Here is a 14,068-nt window from a genome sequence, read left to right on the forward strand (position 1 = left end):
AGAAGTACGACAGGATTTAACATTACCATAACATAATTGCTGAAGAGAAGTACGACAGGATTTAACATTACCATAACATAATTGCTGAAGAGAATTACGACAGGATTTAACATTACCATAATATAATTGCTGAAGAGAAGTACGACAGGTGGTACTTTAAGACATTTCTAACAACCTGAAAATCCTTTATGTCTTTCAGTCTTCCCCACCACAAGACAAAACAAGTTCGCATATAACCCGACGAATTTCGGTGTTATAGGCTGTCATCGAAATACTTTACTTAACTACATATTAGACTGTTTATTTATAATTAAAATTTGTTTTTACTTTTCGCGTACAGGAATGAAAGTGAGAAATTTTCCATAAATTTCTTTATCGTCCAAATGTTTTTGTTGTTTGAACACAAAGCTACATGATGGGCTATCTGTTCTGTGCCCACCACCGGTATCGAAACCTAGTTTTTAGCGTTACAAGCCTTCAAAAGTACAAAAGGAAGTGATGTCAATCCGTTAACCCTAGAATTACCCATGGGTGAAGGGGTGTGTGTCCATATGGGCTTTGTCGGCTTTTTAAAACATTTTTCCAATCTACTTATACACCAACTTACTTGACGGTACACGATTTTTTATTTATTTTTTATTATAGGGCCCATAATAATATGAAAGTCGGTTTGGTTTGTTATAGATTTCGCACAAAGCTACACGAGGGCTATCTGCGCTAGCCATTCCTAATTTAGCAGTGTAAGACTAGAGGGAAGGCAACTAGTCATCCCCACCCACCGCAAACTCTTGGGCTACTCTTTTACCAACGAATAGTGGGATTGACCGTAACATTATAGCGCCCCCACGAGCGAGCATGTTTGGTGTAACGAGGATTCGAACCCGCAGATTGCGAGTCGAGCGCCCTAATCACCTGGCCATGATGCAAGTCGGACAGACACACAAAAATGAAACAAACTATCATGATGTTGCAGGTAATCAAACTAATTATTTTGTACATAAAGAAAGCGATTTAACCGAATGATTATGGCAGTTTTTTTCTTAATATGGGATGCGATTTATCGACCCCACCAGCAGCGAGTGAACAGTATAGAAACAAATCGGTAATAAGGGTTAGCAATAAGGCCTAACATTTTAAAGAATACTGATACATGCCTCCATAATACAAGTTACTTTAAGTGCCAATGTTTAAACAGCTGCCTTTTGAAAAAAAGCCCACTAAAGCTGTTTTTCACAATTATATCAATAGCTTTACATTTAACTGCGCATTTATATTCTTCCTTCAAATATCGACATGCAAAGTTAATATTATACAAATATCAAGAGTGTAGAGGTTTTACTAGCTACCATTAGTTTAGATATAGGCTTCGTACGTTTAAACTATGAGCCAGCCGTGGCCTAGTGTTAAGTGTGCCCGAACGATAAAGCTGAGGATTCATGGTTCGCGTCCTCTTGTCACACAAACACATATTGCACTTTGAGATGGTGGGTGCGCCACAAGGTCAAATTCTACTATTCAAGAGTTGGCGGCGAGTGTTGTTGCCTATTGCTGGCCTTCTCTCTAATCTACCAGTTCACAAGTAGTTACGGCTATTGGCAGATAACTCTTGTGTAAGTTTGCACAAAAAATACGAAACAAACAAAAAAAACAAAAACGTACGTTTAAAAAAACAATTTAAATATTTTTGTTGAGTTTCAAACTTACTCGAGTGTTTCATAAAAACTCTTTACTTTCAAACACAGTTATTATTTTATTAATCTAAGGTTCAAATCTCGCCCTAATAAGTCGGTATGAGGCGACGCACAATTGGTTGTTTTTTCCCTGAAATTTACACAATGCTACACAAGGGCTGTTTGCGCACAGCCGTCCGTAATTTTGATTTGACAGACCAGAATAAAAGCAGTTAGCCAACAACAGTCGCCGCCAACTCTCGTCAGATCTAATACTGTGATTTGACCATTATTATAGCGTACCCATGGCCCCCAACGTGTGGTACAATTTTCTTTTGTAGCAACGGGACACGAACCATGTACCCTAGAATTCATAGTCTGTGTACCCAACTCGCCACTGTATCGAATTTAACCAACCACATTAACTTATTAATAATATAAAGTTAACCAACCACATTAACTTATTAATAATATAAAGTTAACCAACCACATTAACTTATTAATAATATAGAGTTAACCAACCACATTAACTTATTAATAATATAGAGTTAACCAACCACATTAACTTATTAATAATATAGAGTTAACCAACCACATTAACTTATTAATAATATAGAGTTAACCAACCACATTAACTTATTAATAATATAGAGTTAACCAACCACATTAACTTATTAATAATATAGAGTTAACCAACCACATTAACTTATTAATAATATAAAGTTAACCAACCACATTAACTTATTAATAATATAAAGAAAACTATTTAAAAGTTGCCTTGTTGTCCAACAAATTAATGTAAAAGTATTTCCAAGTAATTCAAACATTTAAGTTTAAATAATCATAAAATAATAGTAATGACGTCATAGGAATTATTTTGATACTTGTTTTTTCAGTTTTAATTGAAATAAAACACCCAGTTCAATGTGCCATCTACCAATTGATTTGTAATGAATTAAACAGAATGCCTGCGTATATGTAATATAGCAGGAACTGGGATCCAATTGTTAAAAGTCGACTATTTCAATTAATAATAATAAAAAGAACACGTATATATAGGTCATAGCCTTTGTTGTAGTAGTGATATATATGTATGTGCGTGTGATCGTCTTAAGCGCTACCTAGCGCCATCTACACTTCCAATGCTTTTCTAAACGTTATTTTGTTTATTTCCTAAGTAAATTTTTTACTTTCATATGTATAGAAGAATAATTTAAATGAGAATTGTTTATTTTAAGAATTACACCAGAAATTACCTCGGAGTCCTTCACTCTCTGTCACTAGTCCCCGAGACATCTTCCCCACCCCCTCCCGCCCACAAGAGAGAGCAAATTACTTGAGGCAAGATGGAAACGGAAAAATTTATATTTAGAAAATAAAGATGTGGCTTTCTCCGCTCTTATTTTAGAAAACCGTTAAGTTGAGGAGAGGATGAAAGCCGATCGTGTTGTTTACATTCGGTGACAGAAGAAGACGACTTAAAATACCAAAAATTGGGAAACGTACGGGTAACTTGCATTGCCTTTTATGGCCGGCGCGATTGGCTAAAATATCAATCTGAAAGAAACGATTTTGATCACGTCCCGATCTAATACTTTAAAACAAGTCATTTTTAGTGAGACAGTAATACAATTTAGAAAGGCGATCTCTAACCTTTAACCCCCCTCCCCCCCAGTGGCACAGCGGCATGTCTGCGGACTTGCAACGCTAGAAACCGGGTTTCGATACCCGTGGAGGACAGAGCACAGACAGCCCATTGTTTAGCTCAGTGCTTAACTTGAAACAAACAAACAAAAAACTCAACTTTAAAAATGTGTAAAGCTTAAAAAGAATATCAAATTACCGACTTCTTTTTATACTGTTCACTGCCGGTGAGACTCGCATATTGAATCATACAGAGTCGTTTTGTGCTTTCTTTTTTTTTTTTTTTCCTGTCACAACAACTTAGTGTAAAGAAGCGACTAAAGAAAACATGTGAAATAACTTATTTTCTATGTTAAACACAAACTAATTAGTTCCTTAGTTCAAAGCTCCTCGATGGTCGTTTGCTGTTATTTAAGCAAAGCCACATTAGACTATCTGCTGTGTCCACCGCAGGGAATCGAACCCAGGATTTTAGCGTTGTAAATTCGTAGCCACCGAGGCTATTTACTTTAGCCGACTAATTTTGAAACGCGACACCAGGTGGAAGAAAGGTCGTTAATGACCATCCACCACAAACTCTTATGATGCGCTCAGGACTTCAAAATATGTACTCGGGAAACCTTACAAGCAATGTTGACCTGTAATGTTGATGCTATTTTCATTTACGTTTTTATTTTATGTGACGCAGACTCGCAAGAAATGTCGTGCGTAATTAATTCAAAAACCATTTGTGTCTCACTGCTTTCTAACTTATTACAAAATCATACGGATGCCAAATTCATTCTTCTTCGCATCACACGAGAGCGTCCATAAGCCTCAACTGTGACAACCGAGCTAATGAACTTGGTCACGTGAACTAACATACACGTTGCTTTACTGAATGAACTACATTTATAGAGGGCACTGCTGTTGAACATACTCCTCGGCTTCACTTTGGAATCTTTAACTGGGAAGAGTCAAAACTTACCTCTTTTTCTCTCTCTCTCTCTCTCTTTCTTTGACGAATTAAATATCTTCGTCTGCCATTCCTCACTCATTTCCTTCATTGTTGAATAATTTTTCTGTTAATTAAATAGTGTTCTCCGACTTTACCATGTTGACACGTAACTCTTTAGGTACACCAGAAGAACGCTGCTGTATGTTTGTTTACTTAATTCTAAAGTATTTCTGCCAGGATACCGCGGTTTATTCTGTCCAGCTATCAGGAAGACGAAGCAGGCTACCCACGTGACAGTTCTAAGCCTAGTTTAATGATTATTTCGAGAAAGTTGTTTATTAAAACTTTAAGTTAGTTCAATGTAAATAATATAGAGATACAATGACGACATAAAGACGGGCTTTCTTTAAAAACCTGTTTGAACATAAAGTTAGAAATTCTCAGCAAATATGTTCAAGTTAAGGCTAATAGCACGTGTGTGGAAGATGGGGTGTTAGAAACCCATACATACACACAGTAAATATTATATTAAGAATGTAGATACATTACCTTTATTGTTTACCGAAGATTTAGTACAACGTTATAGCAGTTGTGTAGCTGTATTTACAATCAGGACAACAATGTGCATATTTACTTTTATTGTTTACCGAAGATTTAGTACAACGTTACGCTACACAACTGCTATATGCACATTGTTGTCCTGATTGTAAATACACTACTTTTATTGTTTACCGAAGATTTAGTACAACGTTACGCTACATAACTGCTATATACGCATTGTTCTCCTTAATTTTGAAGTAACAGATTAGAGGGAAGACAGCACCCACTGGGCGGCTAGTCAACAGCACCCACAGGCGAATCTTGTATGGTCTAAATGTGGCATTTGACAATTCAACGGCCCCAAAGTGCGGAACGTGTTTTTATGACAACGAGCTACGAACCATGAACCTTCTAACTGACACGCCAGGCAGGCTAATCACAAAGTCGGGTAGTTCATGAGGTTTAGATGCTACTTTTATTTGAAACTTCATCGGTCATTTCCGTTAATTTTCCCTGTACAGTCTTCAGAAGCTAGTGTGCTCTCAGCTAGTGCCAAGAGTTATTGTATATACACACGATTGTTGATGGGCAAGGATTACCATTTAACTGCATGTAGTTTATGACGAAGTGGCCAAAAGTTTCTTTACACTCGGTGTACTGGTTTATACAATATAAAAAGGTACAATGAACATTATGATAAAATAAACTAAGTTTGTTTTCAACACAATGGAGACCTGGCAAGAATCAAACCTTTGTTTCTATAGTTTCCTGGACGCCAGAAGGATGATATACATTTGACAAACTAAACCAGATTTAATCATTTGAACACAAACTACTCTGGTCGCCCTGTATAGAAATATCGGGCTTCCGGTAGGCGATAGTCACCCTGTACAAAAAAAATGATGTTGGACTTCCGGTAGGCGATAGTTACCCTGTACAAACAATACCGGAGTTCCGGTAGGTAATGGTCACCTTATATGAAATGTTTAGTTACTGATGCATCTTCCACCCTATAACAAAATACCAATCGGTACATCTTCCAATAAAATGGTCACTATACTCAAAAATGTTGACCGCTATCTTTCATTATTACGTTATAAATAAATAGAAATGTTGACTACTATCCTTCAATAAGATCGTTACTATAATGCAGTTTGTTGTAAATAACCCGTTGTTTAATAATGTTACTCGACTACGTATGTACTTACCAACTGCTCTTATGTTACATAACACCGTAAGGTAACGTGTAGCAGCATTAATCAAACTATGGTTCGTGACACCCAAGAGGATCGAGCTGATATAAGATAAAACAATTCTGTAATTGAATTAATACACAAATTCCTAACTAAATATTCACATTTATACTTTACCGTACAATTTCAAGAACTTTAAATTTCCCGTCGTTACCTCATAGTCTCCGTTTTTCCCTCCCTCTTGTTTTGTTTTATTCACCCTAGCCAGTATAAGTTATTCATTAGGGTGGACGTTGCTATGCCAACGATGGTTAGACGTAACAGGGCTTAGTTGTTTTATCCTACAAAATTAAATCAAATTTAAATATTTAAACATACGAACGCCAGAGAGCGTCAGAATTATACTGCTTAGCCTACTAAGCATCTAGATTATTTAGAAATATGTACAGTTATCTATGTACAGCTATTCAAGTGATACACTAAAGGTTTCTCACCTTGATAATTTTATTCTGAAGTCTGAGTCCATTCAGTGTATTGATTGCCTTTTCTGCGTCTTCTGCACGAACGTAGTTAACGAACCCATACCCCAGACTTTGACCTACTGATCAACAAAGTTTTATTAACATAAAAATATACAAGTCTACGATCCTTCAAAACACAAACTTATAAACCAAGAACTTTAGTGGCTGCCAAGTAACTTTAGAAATGGGCACCCCCCACTATAAGTAAACTTTGGTGTAATAAAAAGCAACGCAAATCAAGTTATAAATAATATTCTCTTTACGACTGATAAAATGCCTTGCTTAATTGTACATTAAAACAAGAGAATATCAGAGATCCATAGTTTAAATTCTGTTTGCTACTCTATCGTTTTCTAGTAGCTGTAAGCGAAAGGGCAGCCACATGGTGTTGTTTAGACTCCTGAGGTAAGATGTATTATATCGCTGTTGGTCGTTATCGTCATGCATGCAGCTAGTACTCATACCGAAGGAAAATACCATCAATTAGATAGCGCTGCGACGATTTTAAAATCGATTAATCGTTTGTCATGAAATCGAATCGGTTAATCGTCGGCCATTCGGTTAATCGTCGGCCCTCTTGAATCCCACATTAGAAAACATGACAGAGTACCCTTTTCAGGAAACAATATGTTTAAACTGATTTGATTTAGCGCGTCAGTTTGTGTTGTATTATGTGGTCCAGCGTGTAAGACTCACAATAATTCATGTGACATATTAATTATTTAAAAGGTTTATATAGTTGGTTGTCAAAACAGAATTCTTCTTCTACTTCAGCATAGAAACGATAGCGAATTTTGAAAACCGATTTCTGCGGGAGCTCTAATCGGATTCGATTACCCGAGCACTCGTCACACATTTAGCGACGAACATAGCCTAGACGAGATTCTACATTTTACTTATTTCTGTCAAGTGCAACTCGAATATAAGATTTCGTTTGACAGTTTCCACCTTTGTTTCGGTTACACCTGCACCGGTTTAATCTATGTTTAACACACAAATAGAAAGGACTAGATTTGGAAAGGCGAGCTTCACTTGGAACAAACTAAATTAAACCGTGTAGGGGGCTACCAAAATTAGACTCACAGTGTTCGTCAGCCATACAGACGGGAGTAAGAACTCTCATCTCCTGGCAACTGATCCACAAGAACTCAGTAGTAATGATGGGCATGCGTGGTATATGATCGTATAGGACGTTAGGTGTTCGTAATTTTGCATTCCAACTAATTCAGTTTAATCATGATATGCGCACGTTTTACTGACGTCACGACAATGCAGGTTGCAACGTTAAGCGTCCCTTATGTGATATCATTTCAGTGACTACTGACTAATCAGTACTGTATAATGGTGCGAGTGGTTAAAACTGGTGACTCCTCCAGGCGGTCTTTCGCCCCCCTTTTGGGGAAATGAAATTCAAATTTTTTTTCAACCGTCGTGCAATATCTAGTCAATAGGAGCTTTGTTAAGTATATAAAATCGTTATTGGGGGAAGGGGTGAATAAGTAAAGATTTTTATATCTTTAGTTTTGGAGTAGGACATGATACGAGAGCCGCGAGCAAATGAAGCCTCATGGAGAAAGAGGCTACAAACAACGTAATGCCACAAATCAGTTACAAGTTTAATTTGAAAATCATGCCTGTTTCTTTCTCATCCAACAACGAGATAAGCCGTTTCCTAGTGTTGCTATGACAACCGAACCACTTCTATTAAAAAGACTGCATCTGTCCCCGAGGGAACAAAGTTTTCCCATGCAATATTCTTCTGTGCTCGAGAAGAGGGTGGGGTTTCTGGGCACGTGCCAGCACAAAGCAAAGACCGCTAACAGACGAGCGGAAGTCTCCTGATCAGCTGGCAAACAGCGCATGGGTGGGGGGTCATTATAGTCGGGGATGCGAAGATAATGATAAAGAAAAGAGTCAGCTGGCGGAAATCCCCCCCCCCCACACCAATTCTTCTAAATTCCGAGTTTATATTTGAATGCTATTATTTCAATGGATTTCTTCTCCATCCCTTCCTTTAGCCAGTACAAGTTATTCATTTTAGCGGGGGGAGGGGAGGGGGTTGCTATGGCAAACAGAGTTAGACGTAGCCGTGCTTAGTTGTTTTATCCTGCGAAAATATATCCAATTTAAATATTGAAATATACGAATGCGAGAGAGCATCAGAATATGCTGCTTAACCTACTATACCAAGACAATATAAGCAGTTTATTGTTTAAAACTGCTAATGTAAATGTTAGTGGTACTTTTAGTTTTCATTCCTCTGTCAATATTATAAGCTTTTATAAAATCTTTACTTTTTTCGACTGCATACTCCCCCCCCCACCCACCCCATTGCGTTTTCTTGTATACCTCAAACCCCACACTCTTAATTATATATTTCAGTATGGCTATAAATTAATATAGAAAGCCCTTTTTATGTTTTACGTTCAATATTTCATGTTTATGAATATTTATTTTACGTGTGTAAATGCTGCTCTTCCAAAGTGATTCAAAGTTCTATACTTTTTTTTTTTATTATAAACACACTTCTGTCAGATTTAATATCGTGTCAAACTTCCTGCGTTTGAAGAAGAAGAAATAAGAGGGAATCCTCAATAGCCGCGGGATTAGAGTAAGAGATCCTCCATTTTATTTATTTATTATTATTATTAATCAGCAGTACAAAGCGTATACCCGATTCGATTTTATTACTCCTCGGGATTTCTGCCAGCCTACCCTCAAATTGAAATCCTTTTAGGCAGGATTAGAATAAATTAATCTACGAGACCTTGGATGTGGCCAACTTCATTAATTAAAAGGGTTTGACCTCCCGAATCCAAAAACTGTATTTATATCTCAAAATCGGTCAAGAGATGACGTAGCTATGAGCTAATAGTGTACTTGAAAAGTTGAAAAACAAATCTCAGCCATGGTTTTAAAAGATAGTTATCATCCTAAAAACAAATACCCGTCATCCCTATTGGAGACACTTATAACCAATCCTCACTGTATATCCAAGCATACGAATGATTTGGTCTTTTCAAAGTAATTATTTCGTTAATTCCAAATCCAACTTCTTATACGATCAGGACCAGAAGATAATCATAAGGTTTAGAGTGTTTCACGGTTTTTTACACATGGTACATTTGGTCATAGATGCTCATTAGCTGGTGAACAGCCAACTATTGTGCTACGTTTACCTGATCAAATAGAGGGATGTGACTGTCACTTTTGTAACGCGCACACACACACACGTTTTCGCAGCAAAGGGAAGTGAACCATGAATCCTTAAGTACAAGTCCAGGCACGCTAACCACTAGAACACGTCAGGCCAGGTTTTCCCAATTCTTTATGCTTTAGAAAACTCATAACGTTGATTACAGACTTGGAAAATTCACAAGTAAATTTGACAACTGAAATTTACCCTTTCTCTTTAGAGATATTGAGGGTTATCATAAAGAAACAGTAGGCTTAGCGTCAGATTTACGAGGGACATTCATAAAGTGTTTTCTGTTGTGGTTAGGCTTAGCGTCAGATTTACGAGGGACATTCATAAAGTGTTTTCTGTTGTGGTTAGGCTTAGCGTCAGATTTACGAGGGACATTCATAGTGTTTTCTATTGTGGTTCAATCCAATTCTTGTGGAATCAACAACAATATTTGTTTCCGGAATGAGTGGAGTTAAAACTGGAATATTGTGAAAAAAAATGTAACCTGTACTTTCTATCTTAAATAAGAAAGTAAATAATTGTACAGTTTGTTTCTAATCACCGACAATCATTTAAAACCCTTTATTTCTAACGCAGAAAATTAATTAGAACGTTGCTGGTTACAAAAGTTTTCACACGCACCTCCACCCCCTCTCTCTCCGGTATAAATTTCGATCTTACATACTGCGTGCCGTTTTCTTCTTTGCGTACTACATATTAAGGGTTGCATGATTAGTTTCAGTACAAACTGTGTTAATTCATAAAACACGAACGCAAAGGAAGATTTGGTTTTGTTTCTCGGCCCAGAACGACTATAAATTTTATTACATTCACTCGGAATGCAATTTAACAGCAAATAGCATCTTTTGTTTTTATGCACGACTGACTGCATCAGGTGGCAGGCCATTTGTCTCGCGCTATATCACGTGCCACGCCCGTGCCTGCCTATGTACAATCTACATACATACCTTCCACTTTTCGGTATGTTCAACCGGTGGATGAACCATGAGACGATCCCACGTGCAGAACACAAGTTAATTACGAAGTAATTGCTCGTGGAGATGAGGCATCCCGGGCACGAGATGCCAGTATGTATAATCCTCCCACTTCGTGTTTTCTCCTCTTTCATATTGCTTAAAGTTCACACTTAGGATAGAGGATGGGGGAGGGGGGGGGGTCACTAGTCATTTTATCCCAAATGGCGCTAAAGTCGTCGCTAATTCTCAAAGTGCGTGTTTTTTTGAATTTCGCGCAAAGCTACACGAGGGCTATCTGCGCTAGCCGTCCCTAATTTAGTAGTGTAAGACTAGAGGGAAGGCAGCTAGTTATCACCACCCACCGCCAACTGTTGGACTACTCTTTTACCAACGAATAGTGGGATTGGCCGTCACATAACGCCCCCACGGCTGAAAGGGCGAGCATGTTTGGTGGGACGGCGAACCCGCGACCCTCAGATTGCGAGTCGAGCGCCCTAACCACCTAGCCATGCCGGGGCCCAATTCTCAAAGTAAGCATATGTTTCGTAAATCTTAATACATGTACACTAACGCGACCTCTATATAGAAAGTGTACATTAGTATATCCTTCAAAAATCCCAAAAGTTCACATGTAACGTAAATTACAAAAACAAAAAACAGTAATTAAGAAGAGAAATTAACAAAAGTTCTGGAGCCGCTATCGAATGGAGAAATGCTCTAAAAGAGGCCAAACGTACTTATAAATGATATTAATGTACATCAGCACTATCCTGACCGAACCTTCATGGGAAGAGTTATTTTTAAAGTCACCCCAACATAGTAGTAGATCGTGTTGCTGTTAGGGAGACATCAGACGACTCTTGCAAATGAGCTTAAACTTTCAACGTAGCAAGCTTTCGGCGACGTTGCAGTCGGGCTGAGTTCCCGCCGGTATTTATATAAATTTAATTTGGAGCTGCGATCGATATACCTAAGCCTAACGAAGGTGTCCTTCGCGGATCAGAATAGATACTAGCTAAGGTCACTACAACATAGCCGAATGTAGAAAATGCCCGCGATAGGTCTTCTTACAATTGTTAATCTATTGTCATTACCGCAAAGTGACCATGTTCAGCGTTCAGTACGTTTTAAAAGAAAATCTGTTGCGTCCCGAGGTTCGTTTAAATAGTTGCTCTGGGAGTGTAAAGGAGTTGGGTGTGGTGAAAGCTAATGTATTTAAACGCCGAACGCTGGCGAATCAATGGAACTAATAAGCCTAATATTCACGACAACAACAACAAAAAATAATAAAAAAAATAAAAAAAAGGCTAGACTGCACATGCCCCCCCACCCCACTCTTCCCCTACGTTCTTCTTAATTATTAAATTACAGGTTTTATATAAAAATAGCATTTGTTTACTGTAAGTCGTTTCTTCGCCAGGTTTTTTGGTTTGTAACATCCTAACATGTTTGTTACGTATACAAGTCAGCTATAAAAACAAGCTAAAGGCAGTTTTTCACACATTCCTCTAATACATCCATAGCGGCTCGAAGTCTGAGGTGTGTAAAAAATAACATATCTAGTTTTTGTCTCCCACAAGTCAGCTATAAAAACAAGCTAAAGGCAGTTTTTCACACATTTCTCTAATATATCCATTGCGGTTGGAAGTCTGAGGTGTGTAAAAAATAACATATCTAGTTTCTGTCTCCCACAAATCAGCTATAAAAACAAGCTAAAGTCAATTTTTCACACATTTGTCTAATATATCTATTGCGGTTGGAAGTCTGAGGTGTGTAAAAAATAACATATCTAGTTTTTGTCTCCCACAAGTCAGCTATAAAAACAAGCTAAAGGCAGTTTTTCACACATTTCTCTAATATATCCATTGCGGTTGGAAGTCTGAGGTGTGTAAAAAATAACATATCTAGTTTTTGTCTCCCACAAGTCAGCTTTTCTTTCATTACCGGAACTAGTCAGTTGGGCTGGAGTATGAGATACAAAAGATTCTATGAAACACTATTTATATGTGCAGTGTAATATTTTAAAAGTTAAGGTTTAAACGTCATTCAAACGCTTTTGATTATGCATTTATCCCCCTGTTCCTCCATCTTTAGCGTAATATTTTTTTTTCCAAACATTAACTGGATTCTATACAGAATTTATTTTTGCTAGTTGTTTTAAAAACAAACAATATATTTCAAATGTATTCACACATCTTCAATTCGAAATCCATAAAGAGTTAATTAAGAGTAATGCTAAAAACAAATATCGGGATTTTAGTTTCAGTTTTTTCCACCTTTAATAATAGAAAACGTTAGGCTTAACTAATTTCACTTTAATTAGTTGTCAAAAGATGCTCATTCGTTCCCACTTCAATAGCAAAACAGATTACCCCACTAAGTTTCCTGTATAATAAATGTACCCCCCCCCCCCCATTCCAGATTAATTTCCAATCACGCTGTCTCACCTGTAACTTTGTCTCTAATGAGTTTGCAAGATTCCACCTCTCCAATACTGGAGAACAAACTCCTAATCTCTTCTTGGGTCATGGTCTGGGGCAGGTAGTTGACGATCAAGTTGGTGTTACAGTCGTCTACCGTCTGAACAGAGTTGTGAATGGTACCATTCTGTTGTGACACCACTGTCGTTGTATCCATGGTGTACACTGGTCTCACTAAAGGAACACAAGAAACAAAATCTAACATCAAACAAATTTTGTGACGTCACTTTTCGTGGATTGGCTATATTAGAGTAATTGTGACGTCATTTATCGCGGATTGGCTATACTAGAGTAATTGCTGCTCTACTCCAATAGAGATAAACAAAGACTGCCTAATTTTGAAATGTTTACTTGTTTTGGACATGAGCGCCAACTGAAGGGTTATCTGCCACAAATTTTGAACTGATAGACTGGGGAGAAGGCAGCTAGTCAACAGCACCCACCGGCAACCCTTGTCTGACCGAATAGTAAAATTAGTTCTTTACTCTTATAGATCACCCACGATCTCAAAGTGCGGAGCGCGTTTTTGTGGTAATGGGACGCGAACCGTGGAGCCGTCAAATGTAGGACACTTCCAACCATATTATTCTCGGTGTGTGATCTTTGTCACTTCGTATTTTTTTTTTTTTTTTTTTTAATATATATATATTCACTATAAAACCTTAAATCTTTCTAATTAATTAATTTGTATAATTATTAATTAACGATAAACATGGTCTGAAAACAGATCCTTAATACCGTTTAATACTGTTAAAAAGTCCACTGTATCTAATTAAAGGAACGTTCGAATTCAAATATTTATTTTAAAGATAGCATCAATAGAGTGGCTTATCATCTGAACCATAAAGTTTTGATTTTGCTGTATTTATAAATAATGTGTACAGTTATATTTTGTTTCGCACAGAAACCCAATTTTTTT

At 37.3% G+C, this 14,068-nt stretch overlaps 1 protein-coding gene across 7 annotated transcripts in view; it reads right to left on the reverse strand.

Moving 5' to 3' along the window:
* Positions 1-14,068, reverse strand: part of LOC106470063 (ELAV-like protein 4) — a 38,197-nt gene that overhangs the window by 12,385 nt on the left and 11,744 nt on the right. For 4 of the 7 annotated variants that reach the window (XM_022398606.1, XM_022398603.1, XM_022398608.1 and 1 more), the window contains exons 2-3: positions 13,117-13,323; positions 6,479-6,585 (exon numbers count right to left, since the gene is read on the reverse strand). In XM_022398606.1, the coding sequence (XP_022254314.1) occupies positions 6,479-6,585; positions 13,117-13,306 (297 nt within the window). In that variant the 5' untranslated portion in view covers positions 13,307-13,323. The remainder of the gene's footprint in view (positions 1-6,478; positions 6,586-13,116; positions 13,324-14,068) is intronic. The other 3 variants (XM_022398607.1, XM_022398604.1, XM_013930588.2) reach the window with 1 other exon arrangement.

The sequence above is a fragment of the Limulus polyphemus genome, unplaced genomic scaffold (assembly GCF_000517525.1).
Source record: "Limulus polyphemus unplaced genomic scaffold, Limulus_polyphemus-2.1.2 Scaffold3799, whole genome shotgun sequence".
NCBI lineage: Eukaryota > Metazoa > Arthropoda > Merostomata > Xiphosura > Limulidae > Limulus > Limulus polyphemus.